The 22,181-nt window shown below is 43.3% G+C and overlaps 1 protein-coding gene across 1 annotated transcript; it reads right to left on the bottom strand.

The window, feature by feature from the left end:
• Nucleotides 1-873: 873 nt before the first annotated feature.
• LOC123375727 (cytochrome P450 2J4-like) lies at nt 874-14,623 on the bottom strand. Its single transcript, XM_045026936.1, has 9 exons — nt 14,369-14,623; nt 12,559-12,721; nt 11,658-11,807; nt 10,780-10,940; nt 9,034-9,210; nt 8,338-8,473; nt 7,122-7,309; nt 5,254-5,392; nt 874-2,612 (listed from the first exon to the last, which is right to left on the bottom strand). Exons 1-9 carry the CDS (start codon nt 14,576-14,578, stop codon nt 2,437-2,439), a joined length of 1,500 nt encoding a protein of 499 aa, XP_044882871.1. The 5' UTR covers nt 14,579-14,623; the 3' UTR covers nt 874-2,436.
• Between the last annotated feature and the right edge of the window lie 7,558 nt (nt 14,624-22,181).

The following is a 22,181-nucleotide window of genomic DNA, read 5'->3' on the forward strand; positions in this document are numbered from 1 at the left end:
AGTTTGAGACCAAATCCTCCAATGAAAGCAAAAGTCTCTTCTTGTGTCATTAAGGCCATCATTAAGGAGCCCATCCAAATCGCCATCAGCACTACATTGCATCCATCAGAACTGTATTAACTATTTTTCCTCACCAGCCTCCCATCTGGTTCAAGAGTAGGCTGATGAGGTTTTAGAGCAGAATAAATAGGAAAAGAACAATGCAGCTTGAATGGGGAAGAAAAATGTCCTGAACTCTAATGCCATTCCACTGACTCCTCGGGTTTTCAGCAGGTGGTTGGGCAGGGGTTGGGGGGAACTGGTGAAAATGGCTGGCTTCACGAACCCCCATTCACAGAAATCTGACCCTATTTCAGGAAGCCGAGCAACCTTATGAGAGAAAATAGGCACAGGCACATGCAAGCATTCATGCACACAAATGATAGGGAAAAAGAAGAAGGAACCAAAGGGAAATTGCTTTTCAAATAATGGTGATTATATTTACTTGAACTAAGCATCTACTATTGCAAGTGCAGGATAAATGGTCTTTTCATGTAGGTACAGTAGTGGGAACCAGGAGATATGGAATCTACAGCTGTATACATAGCTTCTTAGATAGGAGATCTAGAGAAGGGAAAAGTGCTTTTTGTGTTCAGTGGGTGTTGTGTACAGTTACAGCACTCAGGTTTCAGGGTAGCATCCGTATTAGTCTGTATCCGCAAAAAAGACAGGAGTACTTGTGGCACCTTAGAGACTAACAAATTTATTTGAGCATAAGCTTTCATGGGCTAGAGCCCACTTCACTGGATGCATATAATGGAACATATAAGAAGAGTATATATCGGATGCAAAGAATGGAACATATAAGCAATGGGACTCTAGAGGGGTGTTTTCTGGATGGTAGGGTTATACTCATGTTGCTGTTAGCGTAAGGCTTTCAGTGAAACAGTTACAAGGATCTGTTAGGTGTGCATTGCATTTTGTCATTGTGTGCTCAGAACCTGGGCTTGGCGTTCTTTTATCTTGTTAGTACAACTCTGAGTAAACAAATTAGCTATATAAATAACAATACAAACAAGTGCTCTTTATTAACTTAAAAATGTCAGTTATTGGAACTTTTTTGCAGAAAGTTATTTTTAAATTTGCAAAAAAATGTAATTAACTCCTTTTACTCTTAGAATTTCTTGAGGAATCACTTTTCAAGAATGATAGGGCCAAAATCCAACATTGCTCAACAAATACTTTTAAACTACCCTTGAAAATACTATCCACGTTGCAAACTAAGGGATGTAACTGCTCTTTAGCTACACTGAGCCTCAGCCAGCCAACAAAATAGCTGACCCTCTGAAGTATTTCTAAAGCACCTAAACACCATAGAATAAACACCAAAAGTAAAATTAAGAACCACTCTAAATTTGCCTCTGAAACGTCCAGCTCACCTTCGTTCAACTACATGTGCACTAAACCAACCCCATCAGCAACCCGGCCGTTCCAACTGGAATAGTCTGTATGTTAATACTCTGCCCTAGTTCCCTGCCTGGCCCACCATCTAAAGGCCATGTGGTTTCTCAGCCACTCTCAGGGAAGCAGGTATTATATAACTAGTACTGTTATATAGGTTAGGAATTCAAATCCCAAGGTGGGCAGGTTTTAAAAATGTATTAGTATTAACTTTATTTAAAGATTCAGGAGTTCTCTCTCACCACAAAAACTTCAGGCAGGAGAGGGGGATTGACTTCTCATCAAAGATCACATTGGGGAGAGAACAATGGTGGTTGGCAAGAGTCAGAGGCAGCAGGATGCGTCTAAAACTGGTTGATGTTTTTTCAGTAAAAAAAGTATTTTTGAAAAAAAAAAGTCCTGCAGAAATGTGTCAATCTCGGTTGAAACTTTTCATTTTTCAAAGAAATTTCATTTTTTAAATTTTGTGTTGGTAGGGAAAATCCCACTTTCTCACCTGTCTTTTAGTTCTTCCTACCCCTCATCAAAAAGTGAGAGAAAAGTTAGTGTTTTTTTCACACCAGTGAAATTTAAAAAAAAAAATTGCTTTGAAAAGTTTCCTTTGAAAAACTAAATATTTCATGAAAAACTGCAAATGAAACAAAATGTTCCTTTTGAAAGAATTCATGAAATATCCTTACCTTTTTTCAACCAAATAGATATAGGAGTGAGAATTCTTAGGCCATCCTGAGTGTGCATGCACACAGACTGGTGTGACAGGGACATCAGGAAGAGCTGCTGTCATGGTAGGATGTATCATAACAGCCCCAGCCCCTTCCAATATCAGGTTCCCAAATCGTCCAATTGCTGATATTGGTCCCCTGTTGGGTTATAAGAATGGAAGCAGGCAGGGAAATTTGGAGACATAGTGAACTGCCGATGCAGCCCTGTATAGAAGCACAGCAAACCCTAATTATTTTGAGAAATGGGGCAATGACAAAAATGTCCTGGCTTTCCCTACCGAGACAGTGAACAGATCTGGTATGGCTGTGGACCGAGAGTAAGTCCCATTCTGAACTGAAGGCTTAGCTTCACGTCCTTTGGAGCTTGGAATGTGAATTTCTGAAGGAGGGCAGTGAAGAACAGGAACAGCTCTATTCTAGCCAGCGGCTCACCAAGGCAACCACGCTTTCCTGAAAAGAAGACAGTTGTGCACATCAGCCAGCGGATTCTTGTCAGAGCAGTTTGGGTCTCAGGACAAATGGGGAGTTAATTTTCCACAGCAGCAATTTTGGAACAGCGAGGAAGAAAAGATGGATTTGTCATCAGTTTCTCCCTTCTGAGTCACTTTTTTCTGTTTTTAGTACTACATTTTCCTTCACTTATAACTGTGGATGCTAAGGTTTACATTAATAATAACAGTACCACCGTAATTCCTTCTACTAATAGAAACAATCATGTTTAATAGCTCTTGGATGATCAACCACTTCTCTGCAAAGCTATCGAAGGCCTAATCTACACACATTTTTATACCAGTATAACAATGTTTTTTTACTAGTGCCTAATCTCAGTATAGCTTATTCCCCTTCCCATAACTGCATCCACATTAGAAAGGCTGTGATGTTGTAACTTATATTGATTAAAACAGAAAATCACACCCCTAACTGACAGAAATCTAGGAGGCGTGTATACTAATACAGTTAAAGAGCTACAATTTCTGTGTCTAGCTGATGTCTTACTTCCCTAACATTCTCAGCTACACACAGCTGTATTATTCCTTAATTAAAAAGTTTAAATTAAATAATATAGGCGAGGTGTAATCTTTTCCTGGCCTCGCTTCTCAGTGACATAACACACGGCCTGCTGAACACACGCAGGTCTAGTCAGCATTATTGCTAAAGAAGGGGGCTGTGTGTCCCTGAATCTACACTGGGTGGGTGGGGGGAATTTATCTAAGTTACGCAGTTTCAGCTACATGAATAACGTAGCTGAAGTTGACGTACTTAGATCTACTCACCGTGGTGTCTTCACTGCGGTGAGTCGACTGCTGCCGCTCCCGTGTTGACTCTGCCTGTGCCTCTCAAGGCGGTAGAGTACAGGAGTCAACGAGAGAGCGCTCGGGGGTCGATTTATCGCCTCTAGACTAGAGGCAATGAATCGAACCCCACTGGATCGATCGCTGTCCGCCGATCCAGTGGGTAGTATAGACATACCCTTAGTTTCTATATAAACCGCTTCAAAAGAAAAAGGTTTACATACTTTCCTTAGCCACACACAGTGAATACTAATATTGCTTGTTCTTTTAATTGGCAAGAAAGCACCGATAGACCTGTATATAAACAAGGTTTGTGGAAACCTGTCAATCCCCAAATCACATGCATTTTTGTTTCAGGAACTTAATGCTAAAGCTCTTATTGATTTAAATTGTGTGGGACCTGCCCTTAAGTGAGTCCAAGTGATGGAGAATACACCACATTCTATGTGTGGCAAATTGCCGGCACTATTACGATGGGTCTCGTGCTTTCTCTTCTTTGGGGGGGGGGTTCACGGCACCATTTCTTGCCCCTGAATTGGAATATTAATTGCCCCGCTAGTGTCTTTGAGGAGGGGAGTGGAGAGGGAGGGACCTGGGCCCGCCTTCTACTCCAGGTCCCAGCCCAGTGGCCCTGAGGATAGTAGTGAACCACTTGAACTGGCGGTTCCTTTCCCTGGGCTACTTCCCTCTCCAGCCCTTCAGCTTGTGGGAGGGCTTCCTGCCCTCCCTCTGCACAAGCCAGGTGCCCCTTACCTAGGATCTTGGACTTCTTAGCCCATCGCAGCACTCCTCCAAACTTTCCTCAGCTTTCTCTTCAAACTGTTCTCTGCTCCAACTCCTTCAAACTGTTCTCTGCTCCAATACCAATCCTTTCTGCTCCAACTCCCACACTGCCTCATTGAAGCAGGGTTTTTTTATCATGTGACTGACTGCTGGTGCTCTAATTGGCTTCAGGTGCTCTAATTGGCTTCAGGTGCTCTAGTTAATCTATAGCAGACTTTCTTCCCCTTACAGGGAATAAGGCTCCCTTGTAACACTCTCCTGCTGCCTTCTGGCCATGCTGTATCACATATGGTAAAATGTTCTAATTGTTTTTTATGAGGGTGCTTCAGGGATCTCTCCCACTTTTATCATCTTTACCATGTTTATTCCCCTTGCTGACTCTCCCTACAAGTGAAATAAAGTGGTAAAAGGTGAAGACAGCTATTCCTTCTGTCCTCACTCCTACATTCCTAACAAGTGAGGCAGGCTACTTTCTCTTTGTGCCTACCTTAGGGTATGTCTACACCGGAGCTGGCGCACTAATACTAGAAGCGTATCCGTGGTGGCATGAGCGGCTAGCCACCCAAGTATATTCTGAGGGTCTCAGAAGGGGGTGTATTCGGGATGGCAAGTCCATCCAGCTGCATGCACCACCATGCCTACACCTCTATTTTTACCGCACTAGCTCACTCTGAGCTAGCATGGGCTTATCCCCCCCACAAAGAAATTACACCTCCAGCTCCAGTGTACACATACCCCTAAGGGTAGGAGAGCTGAGGCCGCTCTTTGCTGTTGTTGTGTCGAGCCTTGTTCTAGGAGAGAGCACTTACTCAAGAATGATGTGCCCTCTACCTATGAAAAAACTGCACAACCCAGAACCCCATCCCTGGAACACAATCTCTGGCCATGGTTTTCATTTCTGAGCTTTCCATCTTCCATTGTGCCTCTGTCACTAATAAATGCTGTGGGGTTTTTCTAAACTGAAAATGAGAGAGGCCAAGACTTGGTGCGAATGGACAGAGTCAGACACATCTCACCTGCAGAGAATGGCAGGAAACTTTCTCTTTTCTTGAACTGACCATCCTCCAGGAAATGCTTAGGATTAAAAGTATGAGGGGTTTCCCACTCATTCTTGTCAAACAGCACTGATGTCAAATTGGGAATCAAAACGGTGCCCTAAAGAAAGAGAAATAAAGGAATTTAAACCTTCCCTGATTCCATTTTTAATTGTGACCCTCAAAGAGGCAAAAAAGAGGGGGTCATGCATTTCATCTTAATCTTTTATGATGTACAAAGAAGGCACAAAAGGATTTTGTTTTTTTTAAAAAAAGGATAATTTTCCAGCCAGTTCTTTATCTTACATTTATCTAGAATTTCAAATCTGGCTTTCCCTGGTTTTGCGGGTAGTCTCTCTGGAGGTCCCAGAGAGAGAAGAATGGAAGCCATTACAGACTTTAGATGAAGGAGTGGGCGGTTAATCTTTGAAGAACGAGAGCTTTTCTCCCAACCGGTTTTTAAGAATTTGAGGTGTTAATATCACAACAGACAAGCAAACCAAAAATGAACACCAGTCTGATTAAAAATCAATTCCCATGTCAATTATACAGGTTAATTTCCTTCACAGGTGTGGTGTTATAGACCAACTAGTTCTCCTGCATCTCCTAGGAAAAACAGGGTAGGCAAGGTTGAATTTCTAATAGAAAAAACAAGCAGAAAAAATATAAACTCTCAGGCATTCTTTATACAGCATAAGGCATCAAAAGGGAGCACAACCCATCCACCCACCTTTCTTTTTTAAGGGCCAGATTTTCAGAAATGTGGTGGCTGCTGGCCTCGAATGATGTATATGTGTGTAGTATATACCTATAGACAAATCCAGCAAGTGCTCCTGCAAACTAACACTCGTGTGCGCTAAAGTTCTTTTTTGCACTCCTAATTGCTATCTGCAGATATAATACACTCTCCCCCTGCTCCTGTGTAAAAACATTTGCCATAAGTTATATTAATGAAGGGTTACTGTCTGCAGAATGGAAGGTTGCCACAGGCAATGGTCTCCTGCGGCACACTTGCTGTGGAACGGTCCTCTGCCTGGCTGAGCTCCAGAATGAGCTCACTGCCCTTGAGTATGAGTTTGTCCCCATTTCACTGAGGATCAGTCCACACGCTGGAGAAGAAGAATGCGCCCATGTGTTAGGACCTGAGGAGAGCTTCCACTGAACATACTCCAGGAACGCTGGGGCAGGAATTCCAGCCTGCTCCCTTCCATAGGGAGGAATTGCGGCTCAGCAGCATGGCTAGGTGAAGTCAGAAATGCTGCAGCTTGAGATGAAAGCAGTTCAGAATTCTGGAGCGGCAGAAGATGAGATACGCCCCACCCGTAAAAAGAAGCAGCCGCTCCCATCTGTAGACACCAAGGCCCAGACCCTCAAAGGTATTTAGGCACATAACACCCATTGATTTCCAGAAGAGTTAGGTGCCTAAATACCTTTAAGTCTCTGCGTCCAAGTGCCTGGCTGACCTTTCATGAGTCAATAGCCATAGTGGTGAACTTGTGCTGCACCTATTTCTTAGTCCTTTTACTATGGTTTCATGCAATTAAAAATAAATAACTTACATCATGTTTTATGAAGACAGCCTGCAAAAGTCTGACCTAGATTTCAACTTCCTCAAAGCTTGAGAATGTGAGCATCCAAGGTTTTGGTCAAGGAATTTCAGCTCACTATAGAAATAGGGACCACCTGTAAAATGCAGCTCTGGATCTCGGTTTAGTCCCAAAATGGGTTCAGATTCACAACTGGGTCCTCCAGGTTACGAAGGTGTTTCTATCTGAGACTTTGGTTTGGGCTCATCTCTTAATTTCTTAAACCAAGATAAGAAGTGAAAACTAAATTTCCTTCCAGCTTACTTTTGGCACATAGAATCCGGCCACTGTTGTGTCACTAGTTGCCATTCTGGGCACATTTAAAGGCAAGATGTTGCTTATCCTTTGCACTTCATGAATAACTGCATTGGTGTATGGCATGTTGTCCCTGTCGTCCATGGCTGGCTGGCGAGACTGGCCAATCACTGCGTCAATCTCCGCTTGCACCCTCTCTATGAAAAGAGCAGAGTTCACCATTGTTCCAAGAATAATATGTTCTTGGAACAAGCTTAAGTTGTTCAGGGTTTAGACTTCATTGTTTTTAAGGCTACACCTAATAAAGCTCGATTCAAGCATTGAAAACAGCATCAGTGAGCAATGTAGAGATCTGTCAGACAGATACATAAGAAAACTACAGCTGGTTAGCCTGAGACAAATGCAATGGTCAGGAGGTGAGAGGAATTTTAAAATGTAATTTAGGCATAATAGGAAGACCTCCTTTAATACATATATGGAAGGCAAGAGGCATTTACTCCACTTCTCAAAATCAAATGTAAAGGCATTATCAATACGTATTATGTCCCTATTCAAAATAGCAAAGTCAATTACCGGGCTGACCCAAGAGATATTGGAGCATGAAAATATTTATCTGCTGGTTTTCTGTGTCAGGCAAGACTCAATTTTTTGGGGGCACAGAGTTATTCCAGCATCTTGCAAAGAGTCCAAGGAATGCACCTATTTTGCATTAAATGAAGCAGATTATATCTGCCATTATTTTCAACAAAGGTCCCCCTTGGAGCCTCCATGGGTCAAATCTCAAGGCTGAAAAGGACACTGACTGTGTACCACCTTTTAGAAATCCATAAGCCACATTTACAGAATTAAATGATTTTCCCAATGTCTCACAGGAAATCTGAGGCAGAGCCTGGACCAGGACTTGGATATCCTGAGACCTAGTCCTGTTAATTAGCCACAAGGCCATCTTCCTCTTTAATCAAGGGTATTGCAACTATGGATTGCACTCCTTGCCCTTGCACTATTTGGTGGAGGTGTAACTGAGGACAGAAAAAAGAAACTATTCCAATAAAAGAAAGGGTTTCTGTATGGGGAAAAATGATTATTGTGGGAAGAAAGCAGCTTTGCACAGAGATTTCATAAACCAATATTCTGAGTGCTGTGAAAAGCCCCCAATGTGGCAAGCGTTAAGGGTAGAAATTCAAGAGCTCTTAAGAGATAAGAAATATAAACCGTTACCATTTACCTTGAACATCTGGATATAGGGCCATGTACAGCAGAGCCCAGTAAATGGTTGTAGACGTTGTCTCAGTTCCAGCAGTAAAAAGATCCAGTGTGGAAAATATGAGATTTTCTTCATGGAAACTCGGGTCGGCATCGGCCTTAGAACAAAGATATATGTGGGTGGGACTACAATAATATTTATTAGTATTATACAAAGCCAGGGAAACATCATTCTAGGCTCAATTCTGCAAGGTGCCGGGTGCCCTGAATTTCCATTGCCTTCAGTGAGAGCACCAGGACAGCACCATTAGCGAGAAAGACTGTACTTTTAGCATCATTCTTGAGAGTGAAAAGTTTGAGCTGATTTTAGGTCTGAGCAGAGGTCCTGCTGAAGTGAATGAAAGACTCCCATGCACTTCAACTGACTTTGGGTCTGGCCCCGAAGGCACAGGTAACCTTACATTTTAGGGTTCAAATCAGCAAAGTGCTCAACCATCCGAGTAGTCCCACTGACTGCTCTCCCCGGCTCAAAGGAAAACATGTGCTTAAAGGCTTTGCTGAATCAGTTCTTTCCTACCTAGGGTTTCTAACTGTTAACTAATGGAGAGTCGGATGCTCAGACAACTCAATTGGTGAGCCCTGTTACTGTCATTCTACTTCTAATTTTTAAAACACAGAAGTGGTTTGTTCCTGTTCACTTTGTTCTTTGCTCTCTTACCTTTGCTATTTCCTTCAGATAACAGTCAATGAAGTCTCTGGTTTCAGATGGATTCCAGTCCTCTCTGTGCTTTGCTATTATTTCCCTCACAAAACACTTCAAATTTTCCCAGTTTTTAAAAATGGTGTGATGGCGTCCAGGTATCCACTTCATTATGGTGGGGAAGGAGTTATACAGCTTTTGACATACAAAGAGACCACAATACATTTTAGCCGAGTTTTAAAAACATGCATCTCGCGGTTTAATACACCTACATGCATTCTGCTGAAGACACTGCGTTTATTAAACCACATTGATATATAACTGTATTATGGATGTGCTCAGAGCCCTCAACTGAGATCAGGCCCCCATTATGGTAGGCACTTGACAGATACACAACACTGAGTCCCTGACCGGAAGAGCCTAGAATCTAAAGCGACAGGAGAGACAGAGGGTGAGAGAAAGGAAATATTGTCGCCATTTTACAGAGTGAGAACTGAGGCAGAGAGATAGTAAATGACTTGGCCAAGGCCGCACAGGCATCTGTTACAGAGCCAGAAAGTGAAGCTAGGGGTCCTGAGTCCCAGTGCAGCGTTTTAACCACAAGCCCGTTTTTTCTTGTTAAGATATGCACTGTCTTCTCTCAGCCCTCTGCTGTGACTGCTGGGCCAGTCACCAGCTACTGTGCCTATTGCTTTGGCGCCCTCTACAGGACAATGTGCTGAATGGCCACCCTGCTAATAATTGGTTGATTTAAAAGCGAGTTAGGATATAAAGGTCACGATGTCAGAATCTGGCCTCACGTTCTGACACATGATGTTGATAATATTGATGTTACCACAGTTTTTATCGGAGATTGGACTTTGTTATTGGAGTGTTTGTAAAACACATGGAAGACTGCCTGAGCCCAGCACCGTAAGCAGATAGAAGCAGGCACTGTGTTTTGCCTCTCAACATGACCGCTGCTGCAGTATCAGGATTATGTCTCATCTCAGTCACTATGCTGTGCTGAACCGGGAAGTAACAAGAGGCGAAAGGTCCAACAGGGGTTGGATAACAATGTGTCCCTGGAAACCATGATTGCCCCTGTTTTCAGGGCCAGTGTCAGCGAGCCAGCACCATTATGAAACACAGTAGTTTGTTCCTGCAAATGGGGCCACCTAGAGAAGCTGCCAGCTGGACGAGCCCTTGACCCTGACAGTAGATTGGCTGTGCCTCCGGATGTCACATCCCACCAGGCCTGTTGTGTAATGACACCCTGCCATCCTCACTGCCGCAAGAGTATCCAGCGGATCTATCCCTGCCACACAGGCCCTTGAGCCAACCCTCCCCTGAGCACAGAGTCCAATGCACAGTGTGACAGCAAGGAAGGGTGTTGCTTGGGAGCAGTGAGGATTTGGCACCTTTTCTTCTTCCTCTCTTCTACACACACCTCCCTGATGCCCACTGAAACAGCCCACTGGGTTGTCAGCCCAGTTAGAGATCATGTTAAGTGCCTGTGGGGTGGCGGCACTGGTATAGAAAATCAGGTTTGAGGATCTTCTAGCACGATACCTTCAGGGGGGCCAGATGAAAGAGACTAGCCAAAGGGGGAACTGAGGTGGAGAGAAATTTGTTGGGGAAAATGAGAGCATGGATGCCGCAATCAGGCTATGGTAGAAGTGTATCTGGGACAACGCTGTCACACTCAGCCCTGCTTCCAGTGAAACTGCTCGGGGTTTTGCCATTGTTTTCATATGTTTAAAGTCAAAATCAAACAAGCTCTACCTGGTTCCAAATACTTCCCTGGAGATACACAGTCTCATCAATCAACCGCAGTAACTTCTGGAAGTGACTATCATGATATTCAAACCGGTCCCCAAAAGTGACGGAACAGATTATGTTGGAAACAGCATTGTTAATTTTAAAGTGAGGGTCAAAAGGTTGCCCTAGAAGAGAAAATGGGAGAAATTGGTGGTGTTCTGGCTTCTTAGAAAAGGGGAAGAAAGTTGTTGACAGACATAAACTATTTGGTGTGTATGAAATCCATGAATAAAACCTGAACATATGCATATATCACACACTCATACATATCCCTTGAGCACCATTTGCTGCATTGTCGCCTATCTGAATATTGAAAAACTGTTAAACACATAGATGTGATGAGCTGCATTTTGATGCATGCAGCATATCAAATCTACCAGTTCAAGTCAGTTTTTGCTATGTATAGAGACATTTATATTTTTTCACACAGGTCTCTGCCTTTGTTATAATGTAGGGAGGTTTTACATATATGTGATTAGGAACCACTTTCTCTCCATGGTCATTAATCTTGGCAATGAACATTTTTGTGGGACTGTTTTGTAAATTTGTGTGGCTACATTGATGCTGACAACTCAGCATTTAGTGCTATTACTGACCGATATAAAAACATGAATCCCAAACACCACCAAACTTTTGGATCCGTATCCAGATCTGGACCATGGCACCAAGGTTCATATATGGCTAATGGTCTAAGCCAAATCGCTCATCTGAACTGAGTGTTAGGAAAGATCTGGATTCAAACATCATGTTTCAGGCACATCTCTGTTACTTCACGTTCATTGCCAAAGAAGAGCTACAATTTTTGATAGAATAATTAAAGTGTCATTCTCTCTAGTTCTCACCTTTTTCTTCCTCAATTGCATCTGTAAGGTATCTGCTCTCCTCCTGTATTCGTTCTTCTAAGCTCCTCTTCCCCAGGCCAAAGTTTCTTAGAGTTGATAAAGCAAATCTTCTCTGTTGTTTCCAGCTATGTCCATTAGAGAAAACTAATCCTGGGGTGAAAAATGACACCTGGTATATTGTAATGGTCATTAGAAGACTAGAAAACTTTAACCCTCCTTTCCTTTTTCAAGTTTAAGTGTGGCCTGGCTATCTTTCCACAGGATATTTTCTTCTGTTCTGTTTGCCATGCTCATCACTATTATATCAGAGTGCCTGGCCTCTAGCAATGGTGAAGTCATGTCCAACATGCAGAAGTTACACTTTAACAGAAGGTGTATAGAGCTGAGGTTCAAGGAAGTAGGCCGCAATGCCGACCACAAAAGAGGTTGGAAGATGCAATTTTGAGGGATTTCAGAAGCCTAAATCCTCCCATTCTGACTCTTGCTGAAGGAAAACTTGCAAGACACCATCCAGGATGGAAGTCCTTTCTACATGCCATCACAGCTACATGGTAGTCATGAGAATCTGCTGCTGCTGTCGCCAGGGATATGGCAGTTGTGAACATGAGAAGTCAATGAGACATGAGCACATGTGTAAGTTTTTGCAGAACTGAGGAAGTCACTAAGGCCCAGATCCTCAAAGGTATTTAGGTGCCTAACTCTCATTGATTTTACTAGAAGTTAGGCACCTAAACACCTTTGAGGATCTGGGCCTAAGTTACTACCCCAGAGCACACGTCAGTGAGACTGTTCATGTGCATAAGGTGAAGCCCATTTGTAAGTATTTGCAGGATTGGTGCCTTGATTATTAAAAACGTTACATCTAAAATACCTGAAGAAAAATATAAGAAAAGAAACTCACCAAATGTACCAAAGATTTTGTAGATCTGAGGAATTTGTGGGCGATCAAGAAAGTATTCACCTTGATGGACAAGCACATTTTTCACCAGCTGGAATCCATTTACAAACACAAATGTCAGGTTACCAAGCTGCAAGCTGAAAATGTTGCCATATTTTCCAACAAGCTGGAAAAAAAAATAAAAAGAGCACATGGTTTAGTTCATATTTAATTTCTTTGATAACCAGAACTAGAGCCCATGTAATGACTACTTAATTAATAATAATAATAACAACTGTAAAAAAAAGTATTTGTATAACAAGATCACTCCAGGGCTCGGCTGTTCAAGCACTGATTAAAAAGAATGAGCTCACAAGTGGATATAACAGGTGGATGAAGCATGTAAATGGGGAGGAAAATGAGGTAACGGTAAAACAAGCATATCTAAGGACAATGAATGCCCTGTGCTTTTCCCTAAGGGATGTCAAAGTAAAACAGACCTACTGGTAAACAATAATTACTGAAAATCAGCCCACTCTAAGCTGAGAGGAGCAGACACCTTCCTGGCTGGTAGCAATACTGAGTGTAGATATGTTGCCCTTCAACGATCGTTATAGGAATGATTGTTGAAGGGCAATGTATCTGCAGTCAGTATTGCTACCAGTGAAGAAACCAACATTCTGGTTTAAACAAAACACACTCCAGTGCTGTCAGAAGCACCCCTTCCTTCTGGCCTACACCCACCTCAGGATAAACTCCCTGGGGCACTCAGGAGGTGTGACTGAAAGCTGCAGAGAACAAATTACTGGCTTCCACGGAGGCCTGTGTGAAAGGAACTCATTCTAGTCCTTGCAAAGGGACAGCCCTCACAAGTAACCTTCCAAACTCCCTTGGGCTTCATAAGTCATTTTCTTACCCTTGTGAGCTCCCACTTAATCACATCCTCCCACCTAGGGCAGGGTGCTTCCAACTCTTGCCCAACTCCCCATAACTTCCGACTCTTGCCCAACTCCCTGCATTCCTTACAAGTTTTTACCAAGCCTGCATTCTTCACAAATCTGTTTAAAAGCCTGTAATTAAATTCCCTCAAGCCCTTTTGAAATGTCACTGAAAATTCCCACACAACCTAGTTCCTTGTGAGGTGTGTGGTGCAACCCCGATGAGCACCAACCTCAAACCCTGCACAGCCCCTTCCAAGTCTCAATCCTTCTATACTTGGTAACTTTTTATGAGCCTCTTCTTACCTGTAAGTCCTTGTGGGCCTGCTCCTGCACTGCCCAAGCCCCTGCACACATTGCAAGCCCCCTGTGACACTCACAACTCCCCACAAGCGACCTTCAAGCCATGGTACATTGTGCACTGCATCAGACACTGCCATCCACACGTAATCAGGCCTCGATTCACTGATACATCAAATCTAATTTAAACTGTACCCCAGCACAAGGCAGACAAACCTGGAGGACCCTACCTCCTGAGGATTTCCATGGGGAAAGGAATCCACAGGTGGATCCTAGACACTGGCTGAGGGAAAAGGGGTTTGACCAGGGGTTTCCCGGTGCTCTGGTGATCCCAGGCAGCAGATCCCACTGGGACTGTTCGTAGGTGGTAGAACTCAGAGCAGTCTAGAGATGGCTCTAATTTATGCCAGAGGCCAGAGCAGCTCCAGGACAATCCCAAGGTCCTGGCAGTGCAGAGGTGGTGCCCTCATGAGCTGCGCCAGACATTCTTCAGGCACAGCTGAGGGTCTGACCCAGCATCTCTCTCACCCACCACTCCCTGGTAAAAAAAGCTCTGGCAAACAGAACTCCTACACTTGCTTCCCTTCCCCACTTACCTTCTCTATGGTCCTGTGGGGCTGTTTGAAATCCAAATGGAGCACGTGGCCCAGGAAAGGCAGGGGCAAAGGTCCTGGAGGGAAATTCTTTGGCCGTCTCCTTTTTGTGTAATCAGCAATCAGCAGAAACAGGCCTAAGAACACGGCCAGTGTCTGAAAGGGCATGTTCTGCCACAGCCACATTAACCCAGGGACAGCCTGCAGCGGCATCTTCCCCAGCCAGGTGCACCCCTGCAGCTGTAAGAGGGAGGAGTGACTGGAGTAGAGGGAAACCTGATAGCAGCAGGCACAGCCCTGCCCATCCACTTGCTGCTGACACTGGCGGAGGACAAAGTTTCCAAGCAAAATCAACACACCCTCAAACAGTTACACAAGAGCTTTCTTGTCCTAACCCGGAAACCCTACTAGGGCCCCGTCTACTGGTTCCTTCAGCTCATCAGCAAAGATTTGTCAGATTTTTCCTCCTGAGTTATCATTTCTCATTTTCTGCTGGTTCGTCTTAAAAATCAATTACAGATTCTCTCCTCCCGCATCCTCTGTCATGAAAAATATCCAGTAAAACCAGATTTTCTACAAATCTGGTAGTCAGGAATGCAAAAGATCTTTTTACAATAGGTGTTAAATGTTTTGAATGCATCATTTTTATTGCAATTAATGTTTAGAGGGCTTACATTCGAGCCTGATGCTGCATTCTCTGAGCAATCAACTTCCATTGTCCTCCATGACAAGATTTTTTTTTCTTTTTTAGCTCCCATCATCAAGAGCACTTTGCAATTATACATTTACTGGCCATTTCATTTAAGAATTTAGTCCCCAGGCCTGCAATCAGATCAAACAGGGGGCCACAGAGATTATGTTACATAATTATAATTGAACATACCTATTATAGTAGCACCAAGAGGCCAATCAGATGGGGCCCCGTTGCACTAGCTGCTCTACAGACATGCAGTAAATGACAGTTCCTGCCCCAAAAAGCTTGCAGTAAAAGGCCACAGTTCAGGAAATGAGCCCTCTTCAGAAATGGTCCTTAAGCACGTGCTTAACTTCTGGCATACACAGCAATTTGCTGTTTTTAAACATAAACACGCACACACAGAATCTAAGTTTTTAAATGGTTTCATAAGAATAGTTACATTTTTTAAAAGTGGACACAGGGCCAGATGTGCAAAGTGAGCACAAGCTGGCTTCCATTTGAGTGCAATGCTATGTTGTACATTCACTTTTGGAAAACTAGTACCTGTGTGTGCAATAGAGAGCCTTTACACACACAGGCTGGACAAATGGTTGGGTTTGTGTCAATTGCACCACTTCTGGCCACGCAGCTGTTTCTGTGCGTGCATATACCATCTTTGGAGAAATTTGGCACATGGTGGGTGCCACCGTTAATTAAGAGCCAACCACAGGAGAGTGGATCCTTTGATTTCAAAGGGATTACTCATGTGATTTACTATTCAAAGTCAGGTAAAGGTTTAAAAATCTAATCCTAAATGTTTGGATTTTTTTTTAATGTTTTTTTCCTGTTATCAACAGGTGTTTTTTTTAAAGAAAAAGTTACATCTATTCTTCTGTGCTATGAAATTTAAACTCATATGTTTAAGCCTTTATAGGATCAGACCGTTACATTTCAAAACTTTTTCTTCTTGTAATTGGTTCTCTGTCCCATTTTGCCTATGAGTGATGTCAGGAAGGAAAAGTTATAGTAACGGGCTGGTTCTGTGTTTGAAATAGAAAATGAAACAGACCAGATTTTGCATTGTAAGATACATTGTGCCTCACACAAATTGTGTGCATGTATCTGGTTGCTATCTGGAAGGTTTTTAATCAACCAGGCCGGTAATTGTAGTGCCTTTTTGATAAAAAGATTTAATCTACTGTTTGTGTTTCCATGTCATAGTGCTCTACAATTCACACCCCTGTGGTCTGCGCTGTGGTGCTGTGTTAGGATAAGGTAAGAAAGACACATGATCAAAATAATCAAAAATACACATATATGCGTGTGTGTGTGTGAGTGTGTGTGTGTGTGTGTAAACTGTGTTTCTCTAAAATGTTTTAGTAACAATTAGCCATAGTCAGCACTAGGACCCTTTTTATTGTGGGGAGAAGAGGGAGTTGGCCAGTGACTGGTTTTACCTTGGAGGTGGTAACCCTAATCATAGGTCTCAAATGGAGTCACACGAAATTGAATGTGAACACAAAGAGTATCTCTTAAAACTTCTGGAACATCCAGATCCCTTACGTTTTCTCTTTAGAAAAATTATGAGAGTCTAACCACAAAGCCTTAAGTAAAAATGAACTAGGGTTAAAATGATCGAAGTACAGCTCATTCACAAAATCCCCCTCTGAATAATAGATGCTGTGATGAGATGTGCCGAGGACTCTCCCATGTGGCATAAACGTGAAATTACATAATAATTGCTCAGCAACAACAGCCAGATTATTGTATTCCTTGAGATTTCTATTGCAAGTCAGTGGAAATGTGCTTTATTTACTCTGTTATTTTTCCTATTAATTAGTGGGTGTCTCATATAAAAAGAAAATGCCACTTATGAAATGTAGAAAATCCTCATGAAAAATCTTTGCCGTATCTATATTCTAAACCTATTAGCAAACAAAAGGCAGTCCATTTAGCAACATAAAAAGCTTTTTATTTTTTTAAACTTATCAATATTTTGGCCACATGAATAGGCAAAATCTCTACAAATTGCAATTCCAGATTAAATATGGGTGGGTTTCTAAATAATTAATAGTCTTTAATAATAGGACTAAGAATTGAGAACTCTTAAAGAGATAAACCTATATAGACACATGGCCTTTCACACAAGAGAAATCTTTAAATATGTTACTTATTCACCTCCTTATAAGTTCTTTACAGCAGAGAAAATATCTTCTCTATGGGCCACAATTACTTCTGGCATAAGGAGTCAGTGGAAGGAGGCCAGGGGATCATATGTAGGCACCAGTAAAGGAGACAGTGTGATCTACTGGATAGAGCACTGGACTAGGACTAAGGAAACATGGGTTCTAGTTTTGGCTCTATCACGGGCCTGCTGGATACAAGTCACTGCCCCACTATGTGCCTCAGTTTCCCCACCTTTAAAATGGGGGATAATGACATTAACCTCCTGTGTAAAGGGCTTTGGGATCTACTGATTAAAAAGCCACTCTATAAATGCTTGGTATTATTATTATAAGACTTCTGCACTACTGCTTCAGGCTTATGCAGATGCCTTATGATGATCTTAGGATATTCACAGCAGGTGAGGAGGGCTACTCTACCACTGTTGGGTGAAAACCTTGCTCCTGCAAGATGTGCAGGAAATTAAATGAGTTGAAACAAAGAATTCCCTGTGTGCGCTGCCTTTGCCTGCAGACACCGTCCCCACAGCTCCCATTAGCTGCAAGTCCCGTCCAATGGGAGCTGTGGAGCTTGCGCTCAGGGTGGAGGCAGCGTGCAGAGCTGCCTGGCCACGCCTCCACGTAGGAGCTGAGGTGGGGGGGATGTTGCTGCTTCCAGGGAGGCGTGGAGTCAGGTAGGGAGTCTGCCAGCTCCACCAACTGTCCCCCCTGCACCTCACCGCCTGTCCACCCTCGCAGCACACATGGCACCCTCCCCCAGCATCCGTGGCACCCCCGGGATGTCCGCCCCCAAGATTTAGTTGGGGGTATATAGTACAAGTCATGGACAGGTCATGGGCCGTGAATTTTTGTTTATTGCCTATGAGCTGCCCATGACTTTTACTAAAAATGCCCATGACTAAAACATAGCCTTATAGTGATACAATGACCAATGATGAAGAACTAGAATGCAAAAGAGGAAATTGCACCTGCTTCTGATTTTCTACTGCAAAGTCTGCAGACAGAGCTATGGCTCTCCACTGCTGCTTCCTTCCCCTACAACCATCATTTGCTCTTGATGACAGACACCACATTCTTTTATAGGCTCAGCTACTGAATTCTGATTAGCCCCCTGAGAAGTGTCTTGTCAGCATGATTATATTTGACACCCAAATCTCAAACATACCATATCAATGCCAAGTCACTGATTTCTTGAAGCTGTTATTTTTTCAGTGTGCATTATATTATTTGAATAAACGCTCGCTCGTTAGACAATTGCAGCATTACATTTTTACAACAAAGTTCAATCAGACGGGAAGAGTGCAGCTGTCATATAATCCTCATGACTATGGCCAAAGCATAGTTTATGTGTATACCATACTGCAATTCATATTTATTCTGCGTACAGCAATGAGATAGTAAATGAAATGTTGCATTTCCAGTGTTTAAAGAGGGACAATAACCATCCTTGCTTAGGAATAATCATTAATCAGTACAAAACGCTAATGCAATGTCATGAGGAATTCATATTGTAAGACAATGGTGCCCAATCGTATTACACAGGAGGGCCACATAACCCTAACCACAAACTCGTGTGGCCCAAACAGACTCTACATATTTTAATAAGATTTAAAGTCACCTGTATTAATTTATAATTTGTTCATCTTGTTTCATATGTATTTAGATAGGCTGTTTCTATGTACAGTATTATCTATTTACATACTTGTGTAAACGAAGATGACGTAAACATAATGACAAAACACTAATGAATTGGCCATTAGTATACTGTGTTGAAGCAGGCCGTGAGCCTTCTGAAATGCTCTGGGGCTGTGTATGGCCTGTGGGCCATAAGTTATGCACCCCTGCTGTAAGAAATCCATTACCAATTAGGGCTTCACAGTTGTCACTATGCTGCTTGACAAAGCTAATTCGAACTTCAGGTCAACATAGGTAGTACCCAGAACCTCCTGTTCCAAAACTCAGAGGCCTGGTCTACACTATGCGTTTAAACTGAATTTAGCAGCATTAAACCGAATTAACCCTGCACCCGTTCACACAATGAAGCCCTTTATATTGATAAACCGATTTCTGTACTCCTCCCCGAGGAGGGGAGTAGTGCTGAAATCAGTATTGCCATGTCGGATTAGGGTTAGTGTGGCCGCAATTCGACGGTATTGGCCTCCGGGCGGTATCCCACAGTGCACCATTGTGACCACTCTGGAAAGCAAGCTGAACTCAGATGCACTGGCCAGGTAGACAGGAAAAGCCCCGCAAACTTTTGAATTTCATTTCCTGTTTGCCCAGCGTAGAGCTCTGATCAGCACGGGTGGCCATGCAGTCCCAAATCCAAAAAGAGCTCCAGCATGGACCGAACGGGAGATACTGGATCTGATCTCTGTATGGGGAGACAAATCTGTTTTATCAGAGCTCCATTACAAAAGACGAAATGACAAAGCATTTGAAAAATATCTCCAGGCTATGATAGACAGAGTCCACAGCAGGGACTCAGCACAGTGCTGCGTGACAAGCGTAACGGAAAGCCAAAGAATCAAATGGATGCTCATGGAGGGAGGGAGGGGGTACTGAGGACTCCAGCTATCCCACAGTCCCCGCAGTCTCTGAAAAGCATTTGCATTCTTGGCTGAGCTCCCAGTGCCTGAAGGGTCAAAAACATTTTCCCGGGTGTTTCAGGGTATGTCGTCAATTTATACCCGTCCCCCCACCCCAAAAGAAAAGGGGAAAAAATCGCTTCTCGCCTTTTTTCAATGTCACCCTATGTCTACTGCATGCTGCTGGTAGACGGGGTTCTGCAGTGCTGAACACCAGCATCCCCTTCCCGGTGGCTGATGGTGCAAAATGATTGGTATCCATCATCATCAGCAGCCCGTGAGTGCTCCTGGCTGGCCTCGGTGAGGTTGGCCGGGGGCGCCTGGGTAAAAATAGGAATGACTCCCGGTCCAGATGGTACAGAAGGCTTGGTAACCGTCCTCATCATAGCAGCTGGAGGCTGAGCTCCATCAGCCCCCGCCCTTTCATGTCTAAAGAAAAGATTCTGTACTACCTGGACTATCATAGCAGTGGGAGGCTGTGCTCCTCTCCCCCACCCCACCCTTTAATGTCCTGCTTGGATTATCATAGCAGCTGGAGGCTGCCTCACCCTCATTTTATCTCACTAAAAAGTCAGTGTTTCTTATTCCTGCATTCTTTATTACTTCATCACACAAATGGGGGGCCACTGCCACGGTAGCCCAGGAGGGTTGGGGGAGGAGGGAAGCAACGGGTGGGGTTGTTGCAGGGGCACCCCCTAGAATGGCATGCAGCTCATCATTTCTGCAGGATCTCTGGGGCTCTGACCCGGAGCAGCTGTGCTCTCTGGTTATCTAGTACACTTGCCCATATTCTAGGCAGGACTGACTCTATTTTTAGACAAAACATAAAGAAGGGAATGACCCAGGGAGTCATTCCTATTTTTGTCCATGCGCCCCCGGCTGAGCTCAGCGAGGCCAGCCAGGAGCACCCATGACAGCAGCAGATGGTACAAAAGGATTGATAACCGTCATCGCCAATTTCCAATTGCAAATGGTGCAGAATGACTGATAACCATTATCTCATCGCCAATTTACAATGGCAGACGGTGCAATAGGGATAGTAACCGTCTCTGCTACCTTGCAAAGGCAAATGAATGCTGCCGTGTAGCACTGCAGTACTGCGTCTGTCAGCAGCATCCAGTACACATACGGTGACTGTGACAAAAGGCAAAACGGGCTCCATGGTTGCCATGCTATGGCATCTGCCAGGGCAATCCAGGGAAAAAGGATGTGAAATGATTGTCTGCTGTTGCTTTCACGGAGGAAGGATTGAGTGACAACATTTACCCAGAATCACCCACGACACTGTTTTTGCCCCATCATGCATTGGGATCTCAACCCAGAATTCCAATGGGCGGGGGAGACTGCGGGAACTATGGAAATAGCTACGGGATAGCTACCCACAGTGCAATGCTCCAGAAATCGACGCTAGCCTTGGTACATGTACACACACCGCCGAATTAATGTACTTAGTGTGGCTGCGTGCACTCGACTTTATACAATCTGTTTTAAAAAAACGGTTTCTGTAAAATCGGAATAATCCCGTAGTGTAGACATACCCAGAGGCTCCTCACACTGCCCAAGCTCTAAGAAAATGTGGTGCATGGCCTCTCAGTCCCTATAATTTTCAAATATGTGATCATTTAAATGATCTCAGATGCTATTATAAGTTCCCACACTGAAACAGACACAGTAGGCCAAATTCTGCCCTTGCTTGCAACTGTGCAATCTTGTTATCTTCACGAGTGTGGCTGTGGGTAGAATTTGTCCCATGGTGTGCTTTTATTTCAATGCAGAAGTAATTGGGCATTCAGCTGATGCATTCTGTCCGATAATTGGAAGTTGTTTAGCTAACGTAACAGGAGTTAAATTTATCTAAATGTGTCCTTATCACATATATTGTAAGTATGCTTGTGAGTGCATTTATTTGAATTGCTGCACACTTGGGATATGTAAGCTGATAAGGAAATGCATAATAAGCTATTTTTAGTAAAGATAAACCCTGATTTTACAAGGATTGCGGGGAATATCCAAAACCATTAGAATATCAGGTAGCCAGTCAACTTTTTCTTAACTAAGCATGATTTCCTCATGGAGGAGTAACTTACATGCCAACATTGAACTTAAATGAAGCAGATTTTTGAGCTGGGCTCACAAAAATAATACTTTGAAAAATAATTTAAGTGTAAAACACTCACAACCTTGGATAACTCCAAATGACCAGATATAATTGTATTTAACTTTTTAAGTGGATATAATGGCTTGTGCATCTATGGCCCTCTCAACACACTTTGGAAGCATTTGTTAATTAAGCTTCACAACTGGGTTGATTGAAAATTTTGCACTTAATTTTTTTATGGAAAATTTGGGGGGTTGACTAAGCTGAACTT

This window comes from Mauremys mutica, chromosome 8, assembly GCF_020497125.1.
Source record: "Mauremys mutica isolate MM-2020 ecotype Southern chromosome 8, ASM2049712v1, whole genome shotgun sequence".
Lineage (NCBI taxonomy): Eukaryota > Metazoa > Chordata > Testudines > Geoemydidae > Mauremys > Mauremys mutica.